Source organism: Pagrus major, chromosome 13, assembly GCF_040436345.1.
Source record: "Pagrus major chromosome 13, Pma_NU_1.0".
NCBI lineage: Eukaryota > Metazoa > Chordata > Actinopteri > Spariformes > Sparidae > Pagrus > Pagrus major.
In genome coordinates, this window is record NC_133227.1 from 3,610,961 (window position 1) to 3,630,124 (window position 19,164).

The 19,164-nt window shown below is 39.6% G+C and overlaps 1 protein-coding gene across 6 annotated transcripts in view; it reads left to right on the forward strand.

Moving 5' to 3' along the window:
- The window catches only part of LOC141006798 (RNA-binding protein Musashi homolog 2), a 259,908-nt gene that overhangs the window by 188,579 nt on the left and 52,165 nt on the right, over nucleotides 1–19,164 (forward strand). For all 6 annotated transcript variants that reach the window (XM_073479045.1, XM_073479043.1, XM_073479042.1 and 3 more), the window contains exon 9: nucleotides 12,123–12,237. In XM_073479045.1, coding sequence (XP_073335146.1) covers nucleotides 12,123–12,237 — 115 coding nt within the window. The remainder of the gene's footprint in view (nucleotides 1–12,122; nucleotides 12,238–19,164) is intronic.

A 19,164-nucleotide genomic window follows, 5' to 3' on the forward strand; every position in this document is an offset into this window, starting at 1 on the left:
ATAATATCAGTTAAATAATATGATTGAATCAGGAATACAGTTATTTGGATTATGAAGTTAACATAAAATAACACAATTGTTTTGTCAGTAATAGTGATGTCCATGTCCAATACCACATTGCGGGCAAATTTTTTTAGATTTTCATTGAAACATAAATATAACTGTTTTTGTCTGCTGTGTTTTTAGAACAACACCACCTAAGATAATTAACTTCTGGTGGAAACGGGGCTATGTGGGCAGTACAGTAGTTTATGTTTCAACACACTATACATGAAGATATGTATCGATGTTTTGATATTATTGACAACACTAGTCAATGAGTGCCGAAGTTGCAGGCCTCAGTAGAGACCTTAATTTGGATTAGAGTTACTCTGTTGGACAGCTCTTAAAATCAGCACTTCAAACTAGATTTTATATTTGTCTTATTAGCTAAAAAAGCCAAATGCTGCAGCCAACAACAAATACCTGTTATCAGTAGATTTAGAAGTCCTGACAACATGCATCTGTCTAACTGGTTCTATTTGAGATATCACACATGGTGTTTACATGTGCATGGTCAGCGGTGAGTTGTGTACACAGTAGGACCACTGTACCTTGTCCAGATGCTGTAAACATCTGCTCCGGAGTAACCTGTGTACTTCACGAATAATGTTACCGTTTCATGATATCTAAGCCCCGGGAATTGTTGGCAATTCAGTTTAACCAGCAAATACACTTCATATCCAGAGGAGAATATGTTACATTAACCTTTTTTTTTTTTGTAGAAGTAATTTTTGGTCTACTGTTTATGCACATGTAGGTCATGAAAAGCATGTATGTTTCTCCTCGAGACACATGCTTCCAAATCTGCAAAATCACCAAGAGTAAAGTTGTTAGTGCCTACCAAAGTGTTAACATACAGATACAATTAAATTAATTTCCCTTTATTTTAAAAGTAAGCACTTTATTATAGGTTTCTGCTTTAAGACATTATTCAAGATAAAAAACACCATTTGCGTTCCATTCATTGTCTTTGGCTATATAGGTTGCATTGTACCTCCCACTCATGCATTGCAACTGCATTTTTTATTTGATAGATTTTATAGAAAGACATCTATAGAGAGTGATGAAATCTTTGTTTTTGTTTTTTCATCCTCTACTCTTGCATCTTGCCAGCAACATCAAAGCTCTCTTTGATGCATCATCTAACAGTCAGTGTTTACAGCTGACTCGCCGGTGTGTCAGAGTCATGACAGTTACTATTATTGTTATCAATGTTTAGTAAAGCCTTGCTACTGAAATGCTGTTTTAAAGTATAAAATAAGCAGTTAGCCCTTTTGGCTGGAGGCTTCAAGTGTCTTGCCCTTCTGACCACACACAACTGTGATGTGATGCACTGTTTGTGACATCTTGTACCTCACAGGGTGCGGCCAGAAAATGCATCCACCACTGCATGACTGCAAGAACAGTATTCCTAGCTTGTATGTATCCTAAAATAAAATGACACATATGGAAACCCCGTGGCCCATCTGGGAGTCTCAGTATATCTTAACAGAAAAGATGAGGATTATAGAGAGGACACAGTGTGAAAGGACAGAGCAAGGGCCAGTTTTCAGAGGCTTTTGTCACCTCTGTGAGGGTCCCTCTTGGCAACACCTACTGTACATTAAATTTCCTAGGATGCCGGGAAAAAATGTGTGTCTCTCAGATCTTCTACAAAGTGCTGACATCTTGGAATGTCGGCAAAGTGGAAAGAAACGTGGAGTGCGTTAAGAGCATTTTTCAAACACACTTCAGGCTTTACCTGAGTCGCACAGAAGAAGAGAGGACTGGTTATCCGGTGTCTGAAGCACCAGCACACAAAATAAAAAATGCCTCCTGTCTTCATCCTTATGAAGTACCATACAGAAATAGACCTCATTCATCCTCCCCGCGAGTGTTATCTAAGATGGTTCTTGAATAATTGATGCCGACAGAAATTCCACCCCACTTGGGAGGGTTGTGGATGTACAGGGCACCCCACCTTCTCCTTGCCCGATCTCTCAAGGGCTCTGGCAGTGTAGTGGGTCAATGCCCACTCAGATGTGAGCGACTGGACCTTTAAGTGACTTGGTCAATCACCCTGTGTTCATGTGCCACCGAGGCCTCACACTCAGGAGCACTTCCTCTCTGTCACTGTGAGTTCTGCCTCATATATAATTAAAAATAGGGTGCTGCTTAGCAAGAAGTGCTCAACCTGCCCCACCCGCTGCACTGACTTCAGCGTTGCTCTCACCTCTGGAGTCTTCCCTGCTTTAGTAAATGCAGGATGTGATAAAAGTATGGATTATCCTCTGCAGGCCTCCACGGACTGTAGAAACATCCTGTAGCTATAGCAGGACTTACTCTCGTATTAAAACCAGTAAAACTTTTTGGAGTAAAAATCAATAAGTATAAGATGGCTTGACAGGTTATCACACCCTCTAGTTCCCACATATATGAATGTCTCAAGTAAGACAGCACTTTAATACAGCTAAGGTAAGGGAGTAAATCCCATTTTCTAAGACAGGAGTCCCTCTATCACTCCCCACCCTGCCGTTATGCATGCGCAGCTAATTCATAATAATACCTATCAAGTATTGGCTGTGATGAGCGAGCAGTGTGCCATTAAAATGGACTCACATTGGTTTTAGTCAAGTGCTTCAAGGTAATGTTCTTTAATGTGTCATTTTTAATATTCAACAGGAGCGAATGATCACAACAGGAGGGAGGAATTTTCTGTTAGTCGTCAATTTCTCACTGTGTCTTCCTGACATGACCAACCAATTACTGTGCTGAGGAGGAGAATAGGCTCTGACTCTGCCAGTCGCTGAGGAAGAGACTGATGCAGGAAGGCATTTATACATCAGACTGTAGCATATAGATACAGATGTACTCTGCACCCTGTATTAATATCAGCAGAAGCGGAACAAGAAAATAGCTTCATGTAACACATACATTATTGTGCTGTAGATACAAGTGCTCTTCCAACAGCACCATGATTTATCGCTGAAGCTGAATGAAAATGTTGTTTCCTTAAAATTTGCCTTAACTTTACTCTACAATACAATGGCACTTCTAAAAAAGGAATCTAAAATCAGGCACATAGCAGAGTTTATAATTTAATATTTTTTGATTAACCTTTCAACAGTTTCTTTTTGTTTCTCATCAGCACAAAAATTAAATAAGAACAAGAAAAACAAAAGACGTTTTAAAAACCTGTATGACTCAACTCATATGTAGGTCTCTGTACCAGTTTAAAACTCACTTGTGACACACTTGATTCACAAAGACAAGAAAAAAACAGCAGTACAGTGCTGCAGTTGGTAGAGAAGTACTGTACCTAGCGCAATGTTTTCTGAGTTCCACTCAAGCACTAATTAACTTAAGCAAGGACTCAGAATCAGGTAAAAACCAGATGCAATCTACTGTATGTCTGCCCAAGCCAGAATTGTCAGGTAGAGCGCTGTTTCAATAAGCATGAGCTGTTGAAAAGAAGACAAGGTAGATTGCAAAACAAAAAATAGGGAAAACTGACACTACGAATTTGACTTACGAGTCAAAGGCACATCAATCAATTCAACAAATCAATTATATAATCATTTAAAATCAAATTTTTAATACGTTACTCTATAATATTATAATAGTGATAATGTTTTTATTTATTGTCTCCCACATGGTAAAAGTTTTATGCTGCCTTTTTGATGTTAATGAAAGATGTTTACTCGCTTTATATTGAGACATTACTTACATTGCAGGTCATACGATAACATTTTCCAGGAGCAGTGCACATTACGTTATACATATACACTATCTATGATAAAGGTATCATGATATCAGTAGCTCATAGCCTTTAAGCCATGTCTATAAGCAGTGGGTTGTCTGTGATCAGCTAACCAAACATAATTCCTTTTAATTAAACCCACCTTCTGAGTGTGTGAATGCCAGCTGCACCAGTTCTGCTGTTCTGTGTCAAACCTGCAAACAAGTCAGTTGCATTGCCGATGAAAATTCAAATCTACAGCCCTCAAGCAAGGGACTATGAAGTTAAGTTTGTGTGTTTCTGGTGTTCACCTAGGTCTAAAATTATACAAATCACCCCAGGACAGATTTGGTTCTAGCCTCAGACTGAACTAGCTATCATTATTTTTTAAGGAAATTGCTAAAGAGAGAAACTTTAAGTCTCGGGGTTGTTGTCTTTGAAAATACTTTTTTTAAGGAGTGGAAATCTTAAACAGTGTTTGAACATCAAGTGCCTAATAACGAAGTAGGACCACCCTTCGGAGGACGTTCAGTCCCTCATGGAGTGCTGCCTTACAAGTTCTGGACTGTAAGTAATTGGATGTTTACCCTTCATTGAAGAAGGAAAGCTTTGAGGGATGAAGGAGGTGGAAATCCACTTCGCACTCTGCACTCCAGGACTTTCCATAAAAGCTCATTGATGTTCAGATCTGCTGATTGAGGAAGTGATGGAGGCCATTTGACGTCAACCTGATGACCATGGCATTACTTGAATGTGTCTCTCGGTGTGTCTGAGGACAATATCATCTTGGAATATAGAAACATGTCAAGGGAACAATTTTGGCACCACAGGGAGCACCTGGGCCTCAAAATGACCTCATATTCCTCAGCTTTTACATAACCATGCAGAAATGTCATCAAACATAATGACTCCTGTGAGATTGCCGGCCATTGAAGGCATCATTTTGTTTTATCTAAAACTTCTTACCATTATGATACGTTTAACTTTTAACGTTTTTATATCGACCCTGGACACAAGTGGTTGAGAATGGAAGGTCTGCAGTAAATAACTTCTTTATAAAATACATACACTTTTTTGTTTTGACTGGTTGACAGAGGTCTTAAAGTGATACTTAACCCCTGGAGGCTTGTAATATTTGTTGTTGGACCTATTATTGTAGAACAGAACGTTCTAAGGCCATATACACAAATATCCCAGGGCTAAAGGGAGCTCCCCAAAATTAAGGGCTTGTCAGTCCTAAATTTATCTAAGTATCTTTGTGAAGCACTAAAAGTAGGTCATTAGTCTGAGAGAAGTCAACTGCTGCAGGTCAAATGCCTTGTTGCTTCAATGTTTTGGAATAATCAACAGAAAATAACAAAGCATATTTTGATGATGACAATTAATAAAATTGGCTCACCAACAAGCCAAAACAATCAAGGAAATGACGGTTTACGCAACTTTGAAAATCGCAGCTGTCTGCCAGAATTAATAATCAAAGATGCATTCTTCGGACCCCAATGTGTTTGACAGTATATTATGTGTACTACAATAAAACATTGCACTCAAAATGAAATAAAGTTGGTTCTGAATTAAGTACTATATGTAGAACTAATACTTAATGATGTCATCCATAGCTCAATCAATTAGATAGATTGATAGATAGATCAATTCAGCCCCTTCTCTTAGGAGTTCTCTCTGGACTCTTGTACCACTTTTTCACACTGGACAAAAAACCCACTACGACTCCACTAACATCTGGCTTTTGTCTTTGATGGGACTTGGTACAGTCGGCATTCACCTCCGCGTCAAATTAATCAGCAATAGCCACAGGTACATATCGGCTCCAGCTCCGATTAGCTGTTATCGAAAACACAACACCTGGGTGGACATGCTAATTCTCATTAATAGACCTTTTTCACATACAACCCTGCTAAAGGATTTAGCTTAAATCAAACGGTATATTTTATAGCCTAGTTATCTGTCATTCTGTTCTGTAAATGAACCTCTTGTTAAATGTCCAAGTGACGTTTTCGTTTTATAACCCCACACCACCTTGCCTGATATTGTGCATTCAGATCCATGACATTCTCTAACTATTCAGTCTATGTGTTTTGACTGTTCAGCTGGGAGTGGGAGCTGGAGTAAATGAATCACACTGTTTCCTTTATTCAGTCTGCCAGTCTACTGATGGAATCCATTCACTAGTGAAGCTAATAGTAGCCGTACACCTCCCCCTCTACACACACACACACACACACACACACCACACCCACAACACTCGTCCCTGAAGGACAGCCATTGCCAGTCCGTCCCGCCCACGCCCTCCCGTTCCACCGACAAGGTTAATATGTATAGAAGATGTATTGAAAAGGTCATAACTAGAGCGTCTCTCAGCTCTGTATCACAGGGTTTGTACATGAAAACAAAGGCAGCTGTTTGTTGTATTCTTCATCAGTGGGCTGTACACTACACTGATCAAGTAGTGCTCAGGTCCTACAAGAGAACATTGCTGTATGTTTGTGTGCATATGTGCACGTTATAATTTCCTTTTCAAGCACGTTTGTTAGTAGATGGTGATATTTTTGAAAGAACAATAACCTCGAAAAAGGTTTCATAACCAAAACAAGACAGCAGCAGATCAAAATACTGTATATACAAAATACATATTCTGCTATGACTCTCAAATATTCACGCTAATGGAGGTGATGTGTAATATATCACCTATTTATTTTATTGTTCGTTTGTCTTCTCCTGAGTTTAAAAGCTCCAGTGGAAACCGGGGCTGTTAATCACCTTCAGCAAGAAGCCCTATTTAGTTTAGGATGCATGTTTTGAATTTTCTCAGATAACCAATCATTTCACATTTTTGTATTAAAAAAGCTCCTAAACTTTAGTTTATGCTCTCCTGAGGGTAAGAAAGGCTCAGATTTAATGAGTAAAAATAGGTTTTTTTTAACAGTCGTGTTGAAAAACTGTAAATAAAAAACAACAACGTTGAAACCTCTTTTCTGCTCCCTAGTCTGCAATATATGACTCTACCAGGTGCAGCGGGCTGACACAATGAGCGTACCAACAGCGCGCTCCACTTTTCTGTGTTTATTGACGGATTGCAAACCAACTTGAGAGGAGCATGCTGCCAGGAGTATGTAAATGCTGCACTTGCTAAGTCAGTGAAACTTAATTTGGCATTTTATTATTGGCTCCATTAATCAGCCATAATTTCAACAATACAGATATATTACAGTATGAATTTCCCAGTAGTGGGCTGATAATTTATCGAGCCTATAAACATCAGTCATCGTTAATAGTTTACAAATAACCATCAGTTATTACTCCAGATCCTTTTTTTTATTTTGTCACATTAGATTTTTCTGGCATGAGTTTCCACTGGTCACTGTATGTCAACATCTGTCTCCTTATAGCACACAGCGTTTTGGGGTCATTTCCTGTTGTTGCTCTGGATTACTTTTTACTCCTGACAAACTGGGCAGCAGGTTTCTTGGACGAGATCCAAGGCCCGCTTTTTTGAACAGCTGTATGCCGCACGCTGGAGCTGAATGATTGCTGCGAATTGGTCAAGCTAACACAGTAAAGAGTTTCACGTTGTTCTGATTTAACAGTCCAAGCGATCACAACCACGATTTCAAATAACTTGCTAAAGGATTTCTTTAAACGTTTTAAAGAGCGTATAGGTACTACTGTTTGGCTTTCCCCTCTCTGACTTTATCGTGTGTTACAGAATGACACAAATCTCAAAGATAAGCTATCAACTGAAGTATATCAGAGGAGTTGGAGGAAGCATCTAGATAAATGTGAAAAGCACGTGAAATTCACTTCAATAGTCAGCTGTCTTGCAAACTGTACATCTGTGTGATTGTGTGTGCGTGCCTTGCTGTGAAGGCAAGGCACGTTAAAGAGGGTGCCTCCTTTCTCGACAAACACCCACATTCACGATGTCTAAAGGGTGAATCATGTTACCTTGGACAACACAATACTCAGCCGCCCTCACAACATCAACAGTCCTGGACAACTTACACCAGTCATAATCCAGGACAATACTTTAAATGAGAGCTTGTAGGTTTGGTGTTTTCTCAGTTCATGTGGCAAAAGGTCCAGTTTCCACGCAGCAAAATTTGAATCTCTGCATTCACAACTGCTTAACCTTTGTACTGCTTCACTGTCAGACTCTGAACTGTCTTGCCGTCCTCTCTGTTCTCCTCTCTTTGACTTAGTTCACTCTTGAAAGCTCCTGCCTCGCTCCCTCACACACTCCTGTGTTTTTGAAGCAGGTGAACACCCACACACTCACACCAGCACAGATCCTGGCTCCTGGCTGGTTTTAAATCCATGACAAGGAGCCCTCTCTCTGAATATCAAAGACCTGCATCTGAGAGCATGTAGGCATGACTCACACCCAGGTCTGTCTTCCTCCCAGCAGGCAACTGAGCGTCCAACTCACTGGATGTGGCAGCGGCTACCGCAGGATGCTGATCAGACGCCATCACATCTCCGGCACGGGCCGAACTCGGCTGTATTTGTCACCCAGCTATGTGAACATGTGAAAATCCCAGCAGCGTAGTGAGTTTCTAACAGGCCCATTTGTCCCACCAGGGCTCCTACTTCCACGCTGGGGGTCATTCCCTGATGATAAGAGTGCCTGTGCTCTCTTCAGCACAATGTCAAAGCATACCAGGCGAGCAAGGAGGGCAGAGTAGCTGTGACAGCTACAAAGTGGCTGAGGGAACTGTGTACTTTAGTTGGTCTGCTTCAAATGAAAGGGCTGCTAACAGCAACAAATCACAGCTCTGCAACGCAGCAACTTTCCCTCTGTGATAGAAACCTTTTTCATTAGTGTTCCCTCTTTACATTTGTAGCTCTCTGCTGGATGTACGGAGCTTGTTGTACTATTTACACAGCACCTTTCTACAGACGTGGGGCTTTATTTCAGTTTGGCAAATTGCAATAACACGCTGTGTCTGCCACTGTGCATGTGTGAACATGTATACAGTGGCAGAAAGTAACTAAATACGTTTACTCAAGTGCTGTATTCAAGTACAATTTTGAGGTATTTAATTTCTACTATTTTTCATTTTCTACAACGTTAAAATTTTATGCCACAACATTTCAGGGGCAAACTCACTACTTACTCCACTCCGTTTATGTGACAACATTAGTTACTACTGTAGTTACTTTGCAAATTTAGTTTAATAATGCAAACCTTAATTATATGAACACAAAAAAATGATATATATTATATTCGTTAACAATTATAATACAATAATATGATATAGATTATTCTGTAGCATGCCGTGTTGCATAATGAGTAGTTTTACTTTTGGTACTTTAAGTATATTTTGATGCTGATACATTTGTACTTTTACCAGATGTGCAGCATGCACAGAGGTCTCAGTGTGGTGTGTACCTCGGTTTTGGGTTAACAGTCTGGTACGAGGTCGTTACAGTGGGAAAATAGCAGCAACAAATCATTGAAGCATATGGCTAGGTCTCTTTTAATTTATATTCAACAGACAATAGTAAGTTACAGTTTGTTCCACCTAGTGTTATTTAGTCCCCCCTGAGATAGTTGGTACAGTCTGTAGTGCAATAAGTAGGAAACAGTGAACATACAATTTTGTTTTTGTTTATTCGTCGGGATCTCCATTAGCTGTGCCCTAAAGCACAGCTACTCTTCCTGGTCCGCTTTAAAAACAACTTGCATACGTATAAAAAAATACATTAATCATTACAGTCCACACGTATCATCGCTTTTGAGAAAGAAAAACATAAAAGTAGAAATACATTAAACATTTAAGTCCTAACATACAAAAACAAAAAACATACAATAAACATTACAGTCCACGCATACATTTGATACATTCATTAGATATAACAGTTAACACGATTGTCAAATATTAGTCATATGTTATGCATAGTTACCTAAAAATATGGCTTTGCGAGGTGTTTCCTAATTTGCTTTTCAAACATTGATTTCTGTGTTTTTTCAGTCAATAAAGCTGATAAAGAATTACATGTTTTCTTTGCTCTATATGCTACTTTGCGTTTAAGGAAATTGGTATCTGCCTTGGGTAGTGAAAACAGGACTTCTGTAGCCTACAATCTCAGATATGTCATATTTTAATTCAAGGTTGATTAAAAAATCAAAAGGCAATATAGGTCTAATGCCTTTGGCCCTGTCTGCTTTCACATTTAGAGGCTGCTTCAAAATGTTGGGAGAAGTTGTTGGACTTGGGATTGGCACAACTGGTTTATGCCGTCTAATACACAATTTAATGTTTGACGTGTTTCACTAAGATGCCTACAACTGTCGAACAACAACAATACACCATCCTTGTGTTATCGTCCACTCACTGTTCTTTGCTGGCATAGTTCACTGGAAATCCAAATTTTCCCACACAGCTGATTTCATAGAAACATTTAGAGCCCATAGATTAAATAACAGAACTAGATGGGACTGCAAAGACAGCAACTATTGAATCAAACGAGTAATATAATCGATGCAAAATAAAGGTGTCTCGCTTTCGTTCCCGCTCAGCCCATAGACTTTACATTGTGATGATGTCACAGCATCACAATGCGTGCAGGTCGAGGTGTCCTGTCCCTCGACTGATTTACTGCTATGGCAGTCTATGGGGAAAAAGCTTTATGAGCAGGGGAAATTTAACTGCAATACCAAGAGTGACCACTGGGAAAAATTTGGAAGCAAGGCTGAGCGGCCCCACCGTATCCAGGTCAAAATAGTAGATTTACGGTAGGTCATCTAGCTCCGGTGTCTCATTTGAAGTTGCCATAGCACATAGTCAGTCACAGCGTCTTCTGCTTCATTTTGTTTTATTGTGTTGGCCTCTTCTTCTGCTTTTATTGTTAAATGGCGGTTGGCAAACAGCTTTAAGATGCATTACCGCCACCTTCTGGTTCGAGTGTGGATCAGTCAGATGTATTCTTTTTATGACCATGCGCACCGATGAATAAATGTACCGTTACACTCCTAACTTTTACTTAATTCAAAATTTAAATGCATGACTTTTACTCGCAACAGAGTTTGTCTACACTGTGGTACTTTTACTCAAATACAAAATCTTAGTTAAATCTTAGAGTACTTCTTTCACCTCTATCTGTGTATATGAGTTTGTGTATGAATAGTAATGTGCACCGCTGGCCTGTCAGAGATGCAAACCTATTTGTATGGATGCCGGGTCGTACCTTGGTTGAGGTGTACACAGCACTGGCGCACTAGCCTGTCTTGTGCAGCAGGCCAGGATGACATGTGAATCGCAGCAGCCGAGAAAGCCCCGCTTAAGTGGAGGCAGTAGGGAGAAGCAGGCGAGAGCCAGGAGGCAAACAGACAAACAGATGGACAGGCTGATGCCAAGCAGGCAGTGGAGCAAATAGATTGTGCAGCATGGTGAACAGACTCAGCCTACCAAAGAACAACCAACAGACACAAGACCATGCCACCCTTGTCAGCCGATCGCGCTTCTCTATAATTCATCGAGATAGGATAGATATGTGGTAAATAGGGCTCTCATCTTCCTCCTTCTCCTCATCTGCCCCTGTCACATCCCTCATTTGATATGTGTTATGTAGGAGGAGGAGATGTCAGTCTTGCAAGATGGGAAATGAACAAACCTGTATGTGTGAGAAGTGGAGTGAGAGAAAGAAATTCAGGAGAGAGATGAGTGCTGCAGGTGGAATTGGACTGTGGGGCACCGGGGACTTCAGCCCAGCAGACAGAGTACACGGATACACAATGTACAAATAGAAGCACAGACACAAAAAAGTAACCATATTAGGTTTAAAAACACAAGCTTCAGATTTTAAACACACAGCACTGGAGAGACTTAAATGAAATAAGGAAATAGAGATTTTGTCAGGAGAGATAAATGCTTTTGAGATTATTCTGTGTTTTGATGAAACAAAGAGCTGCCTCTCACAAAGAAGCCGGACATACTGCCACGCAGCAGGACTGTGGGTAATGGCATTGCAGAACAGAGCTTCTCCTACCTTGATGTCTCAGAAACTCTTGGAAAGAATTAAGCATGTATTTCCCTGAGGCATTGGGCACATGCTCACTGGAGCAACAACCTTTGCTTTAATGCAGGAGGAGCATGATTGTAAGTTTTCCTCCGAGACTTTCCTCTAAAATGTGAGGTGCTCAGATTGACTCACTCTTGTTTTTCTCTATGGAAAACATCTAGCGCTGTGCAAGTCAAATAGAAAACCGCCTTAAAGAGCTGAGACAGCCCTGTCAGATCTGTCTGCTTGTGTACCCTACACAGTCTAATGGTTTGTCTCTGTGTGTGTCTGTGTGTGTGTTTGTGTGTGTACATGTGCATATGTGTGTGTTCGTCTGTCTACATAGGTAGAATGTAAGAAGGCCCAGCCCAAGGAGGTGATGTTCCCACCAGGTACACGAGGGCGAGCCAGGGGTCTGCCCTACACCATGGATGCCTTCATGCTGGGGATGGGCATGCTGAGTGAGTCGTACACGCATCAACTCACACCATAGTGTACACACACACACACACACACACACACACACACACGCAAATACCCAAACAATTGAGCAATATAAGCAACAGTTAGGCCTATTTTTTACATTTTTAAATAGATACTTTTTTTTTCTTTTTACCAGGAGGCAAATAAAAATGTTAAAGGTATTCAGTTTTCCTCTAAAACTAGGCACTATAAAACTATCCCTGAATTGTGAAGACACTAATTCAAGTTTACTTATGAGCAAGAAGTTAAATTAAATTAAATAATAATATCAGCTTGTCTGAAGCCTGATGACGACCCATACATTTAAATCAGGCGTGTTGGAGAAGGGAAACATCTTAAACATGCAGGCCTGGTGGCCCCCTGACCAGGACTAGGATTGAAAAACATTGAATTTTATTTAATGGATTAGAAGCTATTTCAATGTATGTCAACAGTCAAACAACTATTGTGAAGTGTTCCCTAAATATTATATGAATTTTAGACTTTATTGGTTTTAGGAGAACAAATGGTTCTGTGTTAATCAAATTTAAAAAAACAAATTTTCATTAAAATACGATTTACTGTGTCCATTAGTTTCATATTCCAACCAGTTACACCAATATATTTCTGCACCAAATTACTGTTTTGTTCTCCTGAGTGACATCACTAAGAGGAAATGACATCATTGAAGAGTTTGCAGAAGACAGATACAAATGCTGTCAAGTTTTGAACATTTTTTGTTCAAAACCTTCTCTTTTAAGCAAAGCAAATCCACCCTGCCAATCAAAAAAACAAGTGGTTTATAGGGCATTTTTTAAAAATGTATTTGAATAAAACATATTGTTTTTCCATGTAGCTGCCTGGTAAGTGTGGTGTTAGCTTTGTACAGAGAGAATTTTGGTAAAATTACTATAATGTTTCCACACTATCACAGTGGCTTAAAGTGGCAACTTCCCACCCCCTAGCATTTCCATTTTCCTCAGTCACATATAACAACAACACAGGAGAAATTGTTAAAATTTTCAGTTATTTAGTCTATAATAGAGATGTGAAAGCAGTCAAATATGTTGCCAGGATGCCAACCTGACAGGCTTGCCAGGTAACCTTCCATATCCTGGGAGATTTCCTGCCTGGTGGCAGACAGAATTGTGTAGTGAAAGTGAGGTTTATAGGGAACCAATCTAAATTATTCTTTCATTATTCTATAGCCATTACATTGTGCAATCAACATTTACTTCTTACTGATACGTTGAAGCAAAAAACTTTGCCAGGTTGATGTGACCAAATGTGTAAAAACAACATTAGTGCAGTAGCTTGCAAAATATGTTTTATTCTTCATGCTATCATTTATGAAATTCTATGTTTGGTTTTTACTCAAAAATCTTGAAATTCCAAGGTCAGACCTGAACAGTTCCCGTAGAATAACCCAAAATGTACCAGAGGAAGGGTCAAATATGCATGCCATTCAGTCATCAATTTCTACCTTCTAAAAAATCAACTTATGCAAACTCTCGTCTAGATAGCCCCATTAGGTGGGCGCTGCCCCTAATTAGGCCGCTTCAAGGTGTGCCACCAGTGGCCACTGTGGTCTATTTCTGGTCGAGTCTGGTACAGGCAGCCCCTGGGCATATAGGAGCAGACCAGCACATTATCAGGCTAAATGAAGAGGAAAATTGGTGTAATGTCATATTAAGGATTCATCACTGTGCCCCCCTTAATGGGTAATGAAGGGGACACACATGTCAGGGAGAGATCTCATCTACAGGGACCTCAGCTGCTGGCCCACCCCTCTTCATTACCATCCAGCCCATGCCTGTGGCCCTTTTTATTTAACACTATTGCACTCTCTCCCTCCCAGCCTCCCCACCCGCCCTCTCTCTCTCTCTCTCTCTCTCTCTCTCTCTCTCTCTCTCTCTCTCTCTATCTGTGTATCTATCTATCTATCTATCTGTGTATCTATCTATCTATCTATCTATCTATCTATCTATCTATCTATCTATCCGTGGTTCACATTTCCTATGCATATAATCTGTATGTGCGACCCAACCAAATGGATTTGCCCCCACATAAAAGATTTATTTTTTCCTTCAAAAGCAAAAGAGACATGCAGCTGATTGTAAGAGACTCGTTTTGCCGTGCAAGTAGCCCCCCCTCCCCTCCCCGCTTGTCGCAGGTGCAGGCAGAGCCACAGTCATGCATTTTTATCTGCACCAGGTAATGTTGAAAGCAGCTCTCATAGTCGATAGCGAGTCATATTTAGCTGTGGCTTGTTTTTCATTTTCTTGTGAAAAATGGGACAGAAACCAGTGGATTTAACCAAACGCTGAGCTGTGGAACGCATTAGTAAACTCATTTTCTAAAACGTCTATCAATCTAATTATCTATCTTTTATACAGGTGCATAAACTGTTGACCTTGCCATGAGACTGATTATACAGTTGTTTGCGGTGCCCGTGTCGTCTCCATCTAAGTCGTTTAGTTGCATCTCATCTCTTAGAAGTATTTAACAAGCACAGTGAACTTTCCAGAACTTATTACAGGCTAATGTGTCTGCGAAGAAGAGGCCAGCACTCTTCCACTCCATTGGGAGACGGCAGGCAGAAAGGCAGTGATGTGCTCATGTGAGAATATTAACAGCCAACTTGTTTGGAGACATTCTTATCTAAATGAAATTGGAACAAGGACAGCGAAACATTCCTTTATATAATTTGCATTCGGAAAAAGGGACCCAAGGCTCATTATTTAAGAAAGTGTAAGCTCCTTTTGTGCCAAATCTCATTAAAGCCATCCCTGGCTCCTTTGTTTACTGCCTCTAATCGAGGCATTTATCTTTATTGTGTTGTGCCCGATGTATGTTTGCTGAAATTAATACACATTTGAGCCCGGGCGAGGTATGGGTGTACCAGATGGATAATTGATTTTAAAGTGAATCAGAACTGTTGAGCCATAAAATAGGTACATTAGCATGCATATTAATAAGGCAAATAAGAGCACTAAGAGGCTGCCACCAGGCCAGACACAATGGCAGGCCTCGTTTAGTGAAATGGAAGGAAAGGCAGTCTCTCCTTCTTTTTCCTTCCTTCCTCTTCCCTCCCACTCTCTTGCAATATTTGCAGATATGCACATATTAGAATAAGAATTTCATGATGTAGTAACTTAACTTGGCATGTATCTTAATCCACTTTGCCGACACTTTCATATGCCTCTCTATAGCTCTCTCCTTAGACACTCAGTGCACACATCTGGTGGCAAATTCTTCATTTAGTAATGTGAAACCCATTGTAATGCAGTACATCAGAGTAGGAAAATGGTTTTGCCATTTCAGAAAATGTTGAAATAAGGGAGTGTGAGGAGCTGCGGTATCTAAGCCGGCAATTTCAAGTTGGCATTTATTCTGTTTGACAGTAAGACAGTATCAAACACATAATATCCAATATTTTGCGGTCCGTGATGGCTTTTCATTGTATCATATAACAGTTCTTTTCAGAGCAAACAAACAATGAGGGGGTTTTGTGAAAGCTATCCATCTGTAGCTTCCTGGTGATGACTTCTCATCAGCAGCTGATGAGGATTTTCTTTTTTTTTCCCGGCGTAGCCTCCATCCCACTTCATCCACACCAGGTTAAGGTTCCCCTCACCGCCTCCCTGAGTCCCATTGCTTTTTGTCTGCGAGTGAGGGGAAAGGGTCTGGGAGAGGCATTTTCCCATTGGGTCAGGAATAAATTGAACTTTTTCATGGACAGCAAACACTGATTAGATATTTATGACCAAGGTCAACCTTTCTGATTCCAGCTGGCACAGGCTCTGAGGCATACAGAACAGAGCATCAACACACATGCTCTCGACCAGACACACACACGCACCCTCATAGCATACACACAGGCGCATACTCACACAAGTATTCATGTGTGCAAAATATTGTCGCCTTTCATGCTGAAGACACATGAATACAAGTGCATACATGCCATATTTGGACAAAATGTAAAAATGTAAAGCTCTGTTCTTGCTAATTCCATACAGTTTATGTATTGTATCGATAATTTTAGTAGTTAATATTTAAAAAAGGGATGCACATGCAGGGCTGATGTTTATCTGTAGTTGCCATTGGTTTGTAAGTCTTTGTAAGTAGTGAAAAACTAGGTCGTTTTATAGAAGCAGTTACTGAGTTCTGAGGAATTAAAGGTACTCTCATAAATGTAGTTTCAGGTTCAGTCCCAGTCTTGTGAATGCAATATTTCCAGAACACATTGATGGACTTTCTTTAAATTTGGCACAAATTTCCAGTTGGACTCAAATATGACCTGATTAGATTTTGGTGGTCAGAGTCAAGGTCACTGTGACCTTTCTAAGCACATTTTTGGCCATTAGTCAACACTTCATATGATAATTATGACAACATTTCATACAAATGTCAAAAAGGATACAATGATGAGGTCAGAATATATTATATCCAAAAGTCAAAGGTCAGCTTCACTGTGAAAAAATAATATTCTGCAAAGGCATAAACCATGTGGTGGTAATTCTAGTATTTTATAATAATTTTTGTCTCGTTGGCACAAAAGGGGAATAAATAACAATAAAAAAAAAACCCAACAACAACAAAATCTGCTTCAGTCATTGGCCAAATTGGTATTTTAAACATTGGTATCAGAATTTAGAAATATCTCCGTTGTCGTTACTGAACTGTACACTTAGTCTGCAGTGGTGATAGGAATTTGTAGTCCAAAAGTTTTATCTACACATTTATATGGCAACATTACTGCAGCCTGTTTATTAGGCCAGTACATTTTGAACAAGAACTGAAAACACAAAAGCCTGAAAGAGGTTTCCGAGGTCAGTTTCTGAGGTGTAGCTCACAAACTGTAGAGTGAATTATCAAGGTTAGCTCCAGTGATTCATTCCTGGCCTAAAGGACTTCCTCTTATGAGGTAATTTAGTCCAGACTTATGGTTGAAGGTGATAATAGCTTGAGGAAAACAGATAAAGACTGAGACATATACCATAATTAGAGGGTTAATTATGTTTATATTACCTTTGATGGTCCTCAAATTCTTACTGACTCACACACACACAGGCTCACTCGCTCAGCCGCCCACTCTTCTCAAATTTCTCTTGTTTTGTCTGTGTCCCGCTTCCTAGCCGCCTGCTCGCTCACACCCCGTTCCTCAATATGTTGCCCACAGCTGCTTCTGTCTGAAAACTGTCCTGCTAATTAACTGGTGGCTCTGTGGTTGTAATAAGAATCATGACAGCAGATGAACAATACATCTGCTGCTCTTAAATTTTTCTAATGACACTGGGTCTTCTTTGGGTCTCATAGCAACTCTTCATCCACCCAGGGACCGAACAACTTCTGAACCAGTCTGTATCCTCACACAGACTTTGACTTTGGTTTGCAGATGACAATTTGTAGTGACATTTGCCATCCTCAGCAAGTTTTTAAATGCAGTGGCTGTGGTAAAATGTTACCCTATAATTGCATAAAAAGTAACTCTGACTAACCAATCTTTAGCTCCCATTAATCTGTTTATATATCTGGTCCTGAACTGTATGCTCTGATATTTTTGTACAAAAAGTACACCACATAAAGGCCCAATCTGTGATGTAAATGTTAAGACATAAGGGCATATCCAGATCTGTGATGTTAGATACATTATTTACAGAGGATAAAGTCAGCCACACTGACCGGGTCACAGTTGCACGCTCTCATTTAAAAGTACAAATGCCATGAAAGTATATTTAAATCGGATATTATATATACCACATAATGATTCATTGCAGCATTAGAAATGATTATTTATTCATCAGCTTTTCAACTAGATTTTAGTTCTTTTGTTTTTTTATGTTTGTATTCATTTAAAGCAAGCAAAAATTCTCGAATGTGTCTCACATGTTTGTTTGTTTTTAAAAAAAATATATAATTAACACATTTGATCCTTAAAATGGCACCTATTGCTTCTCCATCATTAAAGCAGCATTATGTAGAAATTGACATTTTGTGTACAACCCCACTGTCCTAAATACAAATCCCAGGTCTGTAACAATTTGTCAGACGTAATGTAGTTGCTAATTACAAACAGAATTCATTATGTCATAACAATGTTATGTGTTGAAAACTTTTGTCACCGCAGACTCTACAGTACCATAAATACAAAATTAGTTTTTAATTCAGTTTACTGGTTAAACTTTGTTCCAACCTATAAAACATCACAACACACAGTCATCACCTCCTTACCCACAGCATCTATTTAACAAGCTGCATCCAGCCGTCATAACACATGAAACTCACTGCTATGCTAAAGATGTGCAGAGCATAAACGTCATTTCAAGGCGCCTGCTATAAAGTGTCATTATGCTGAGCTATAAAAATGCCAGAGAACTTATGGTTGGATGAAAAATGAAGATGAATCGGGCCGTTAATAAAAAAGAGGCGTGCTGTTTGTTCAGGAGCAATCAATGCTTTGGGTCTCAAACACCAAACCGTACCAAACAGATACAGTTATTGAATCCTAATGAAGATCAAACTCTCACGGATGACGAGGGAATCAATTAAAAAAAATGCTTCTGTTGACGTATAATGTAATTGTGATGCTTGACCATTGATTGAGGGTGATGCTTGTTGTCAAACAGGACATGCAGTGAATGCTTTTTATCTGACAATCTACCGTCAACATCATGTGCTATAAAGACATGCCACCACTAAAGATCAATCACTTCTCGTTTATTACAGTTTCTTTCAAAAAAATCAAGCTAGGGTTTCACATAATAAAAGACCAACAAGACTTTGTGTATGAAAAGTGTTGTTCCAAAATGTAATACTTAATCCTCACTATTTCAGGCACATATTTAATGTGGATTATTGTATTTTTTAGGGTATTAAGTAACATTAGAATTTGCTTTGACAAAATGAGAACACTCAGGTCCCTA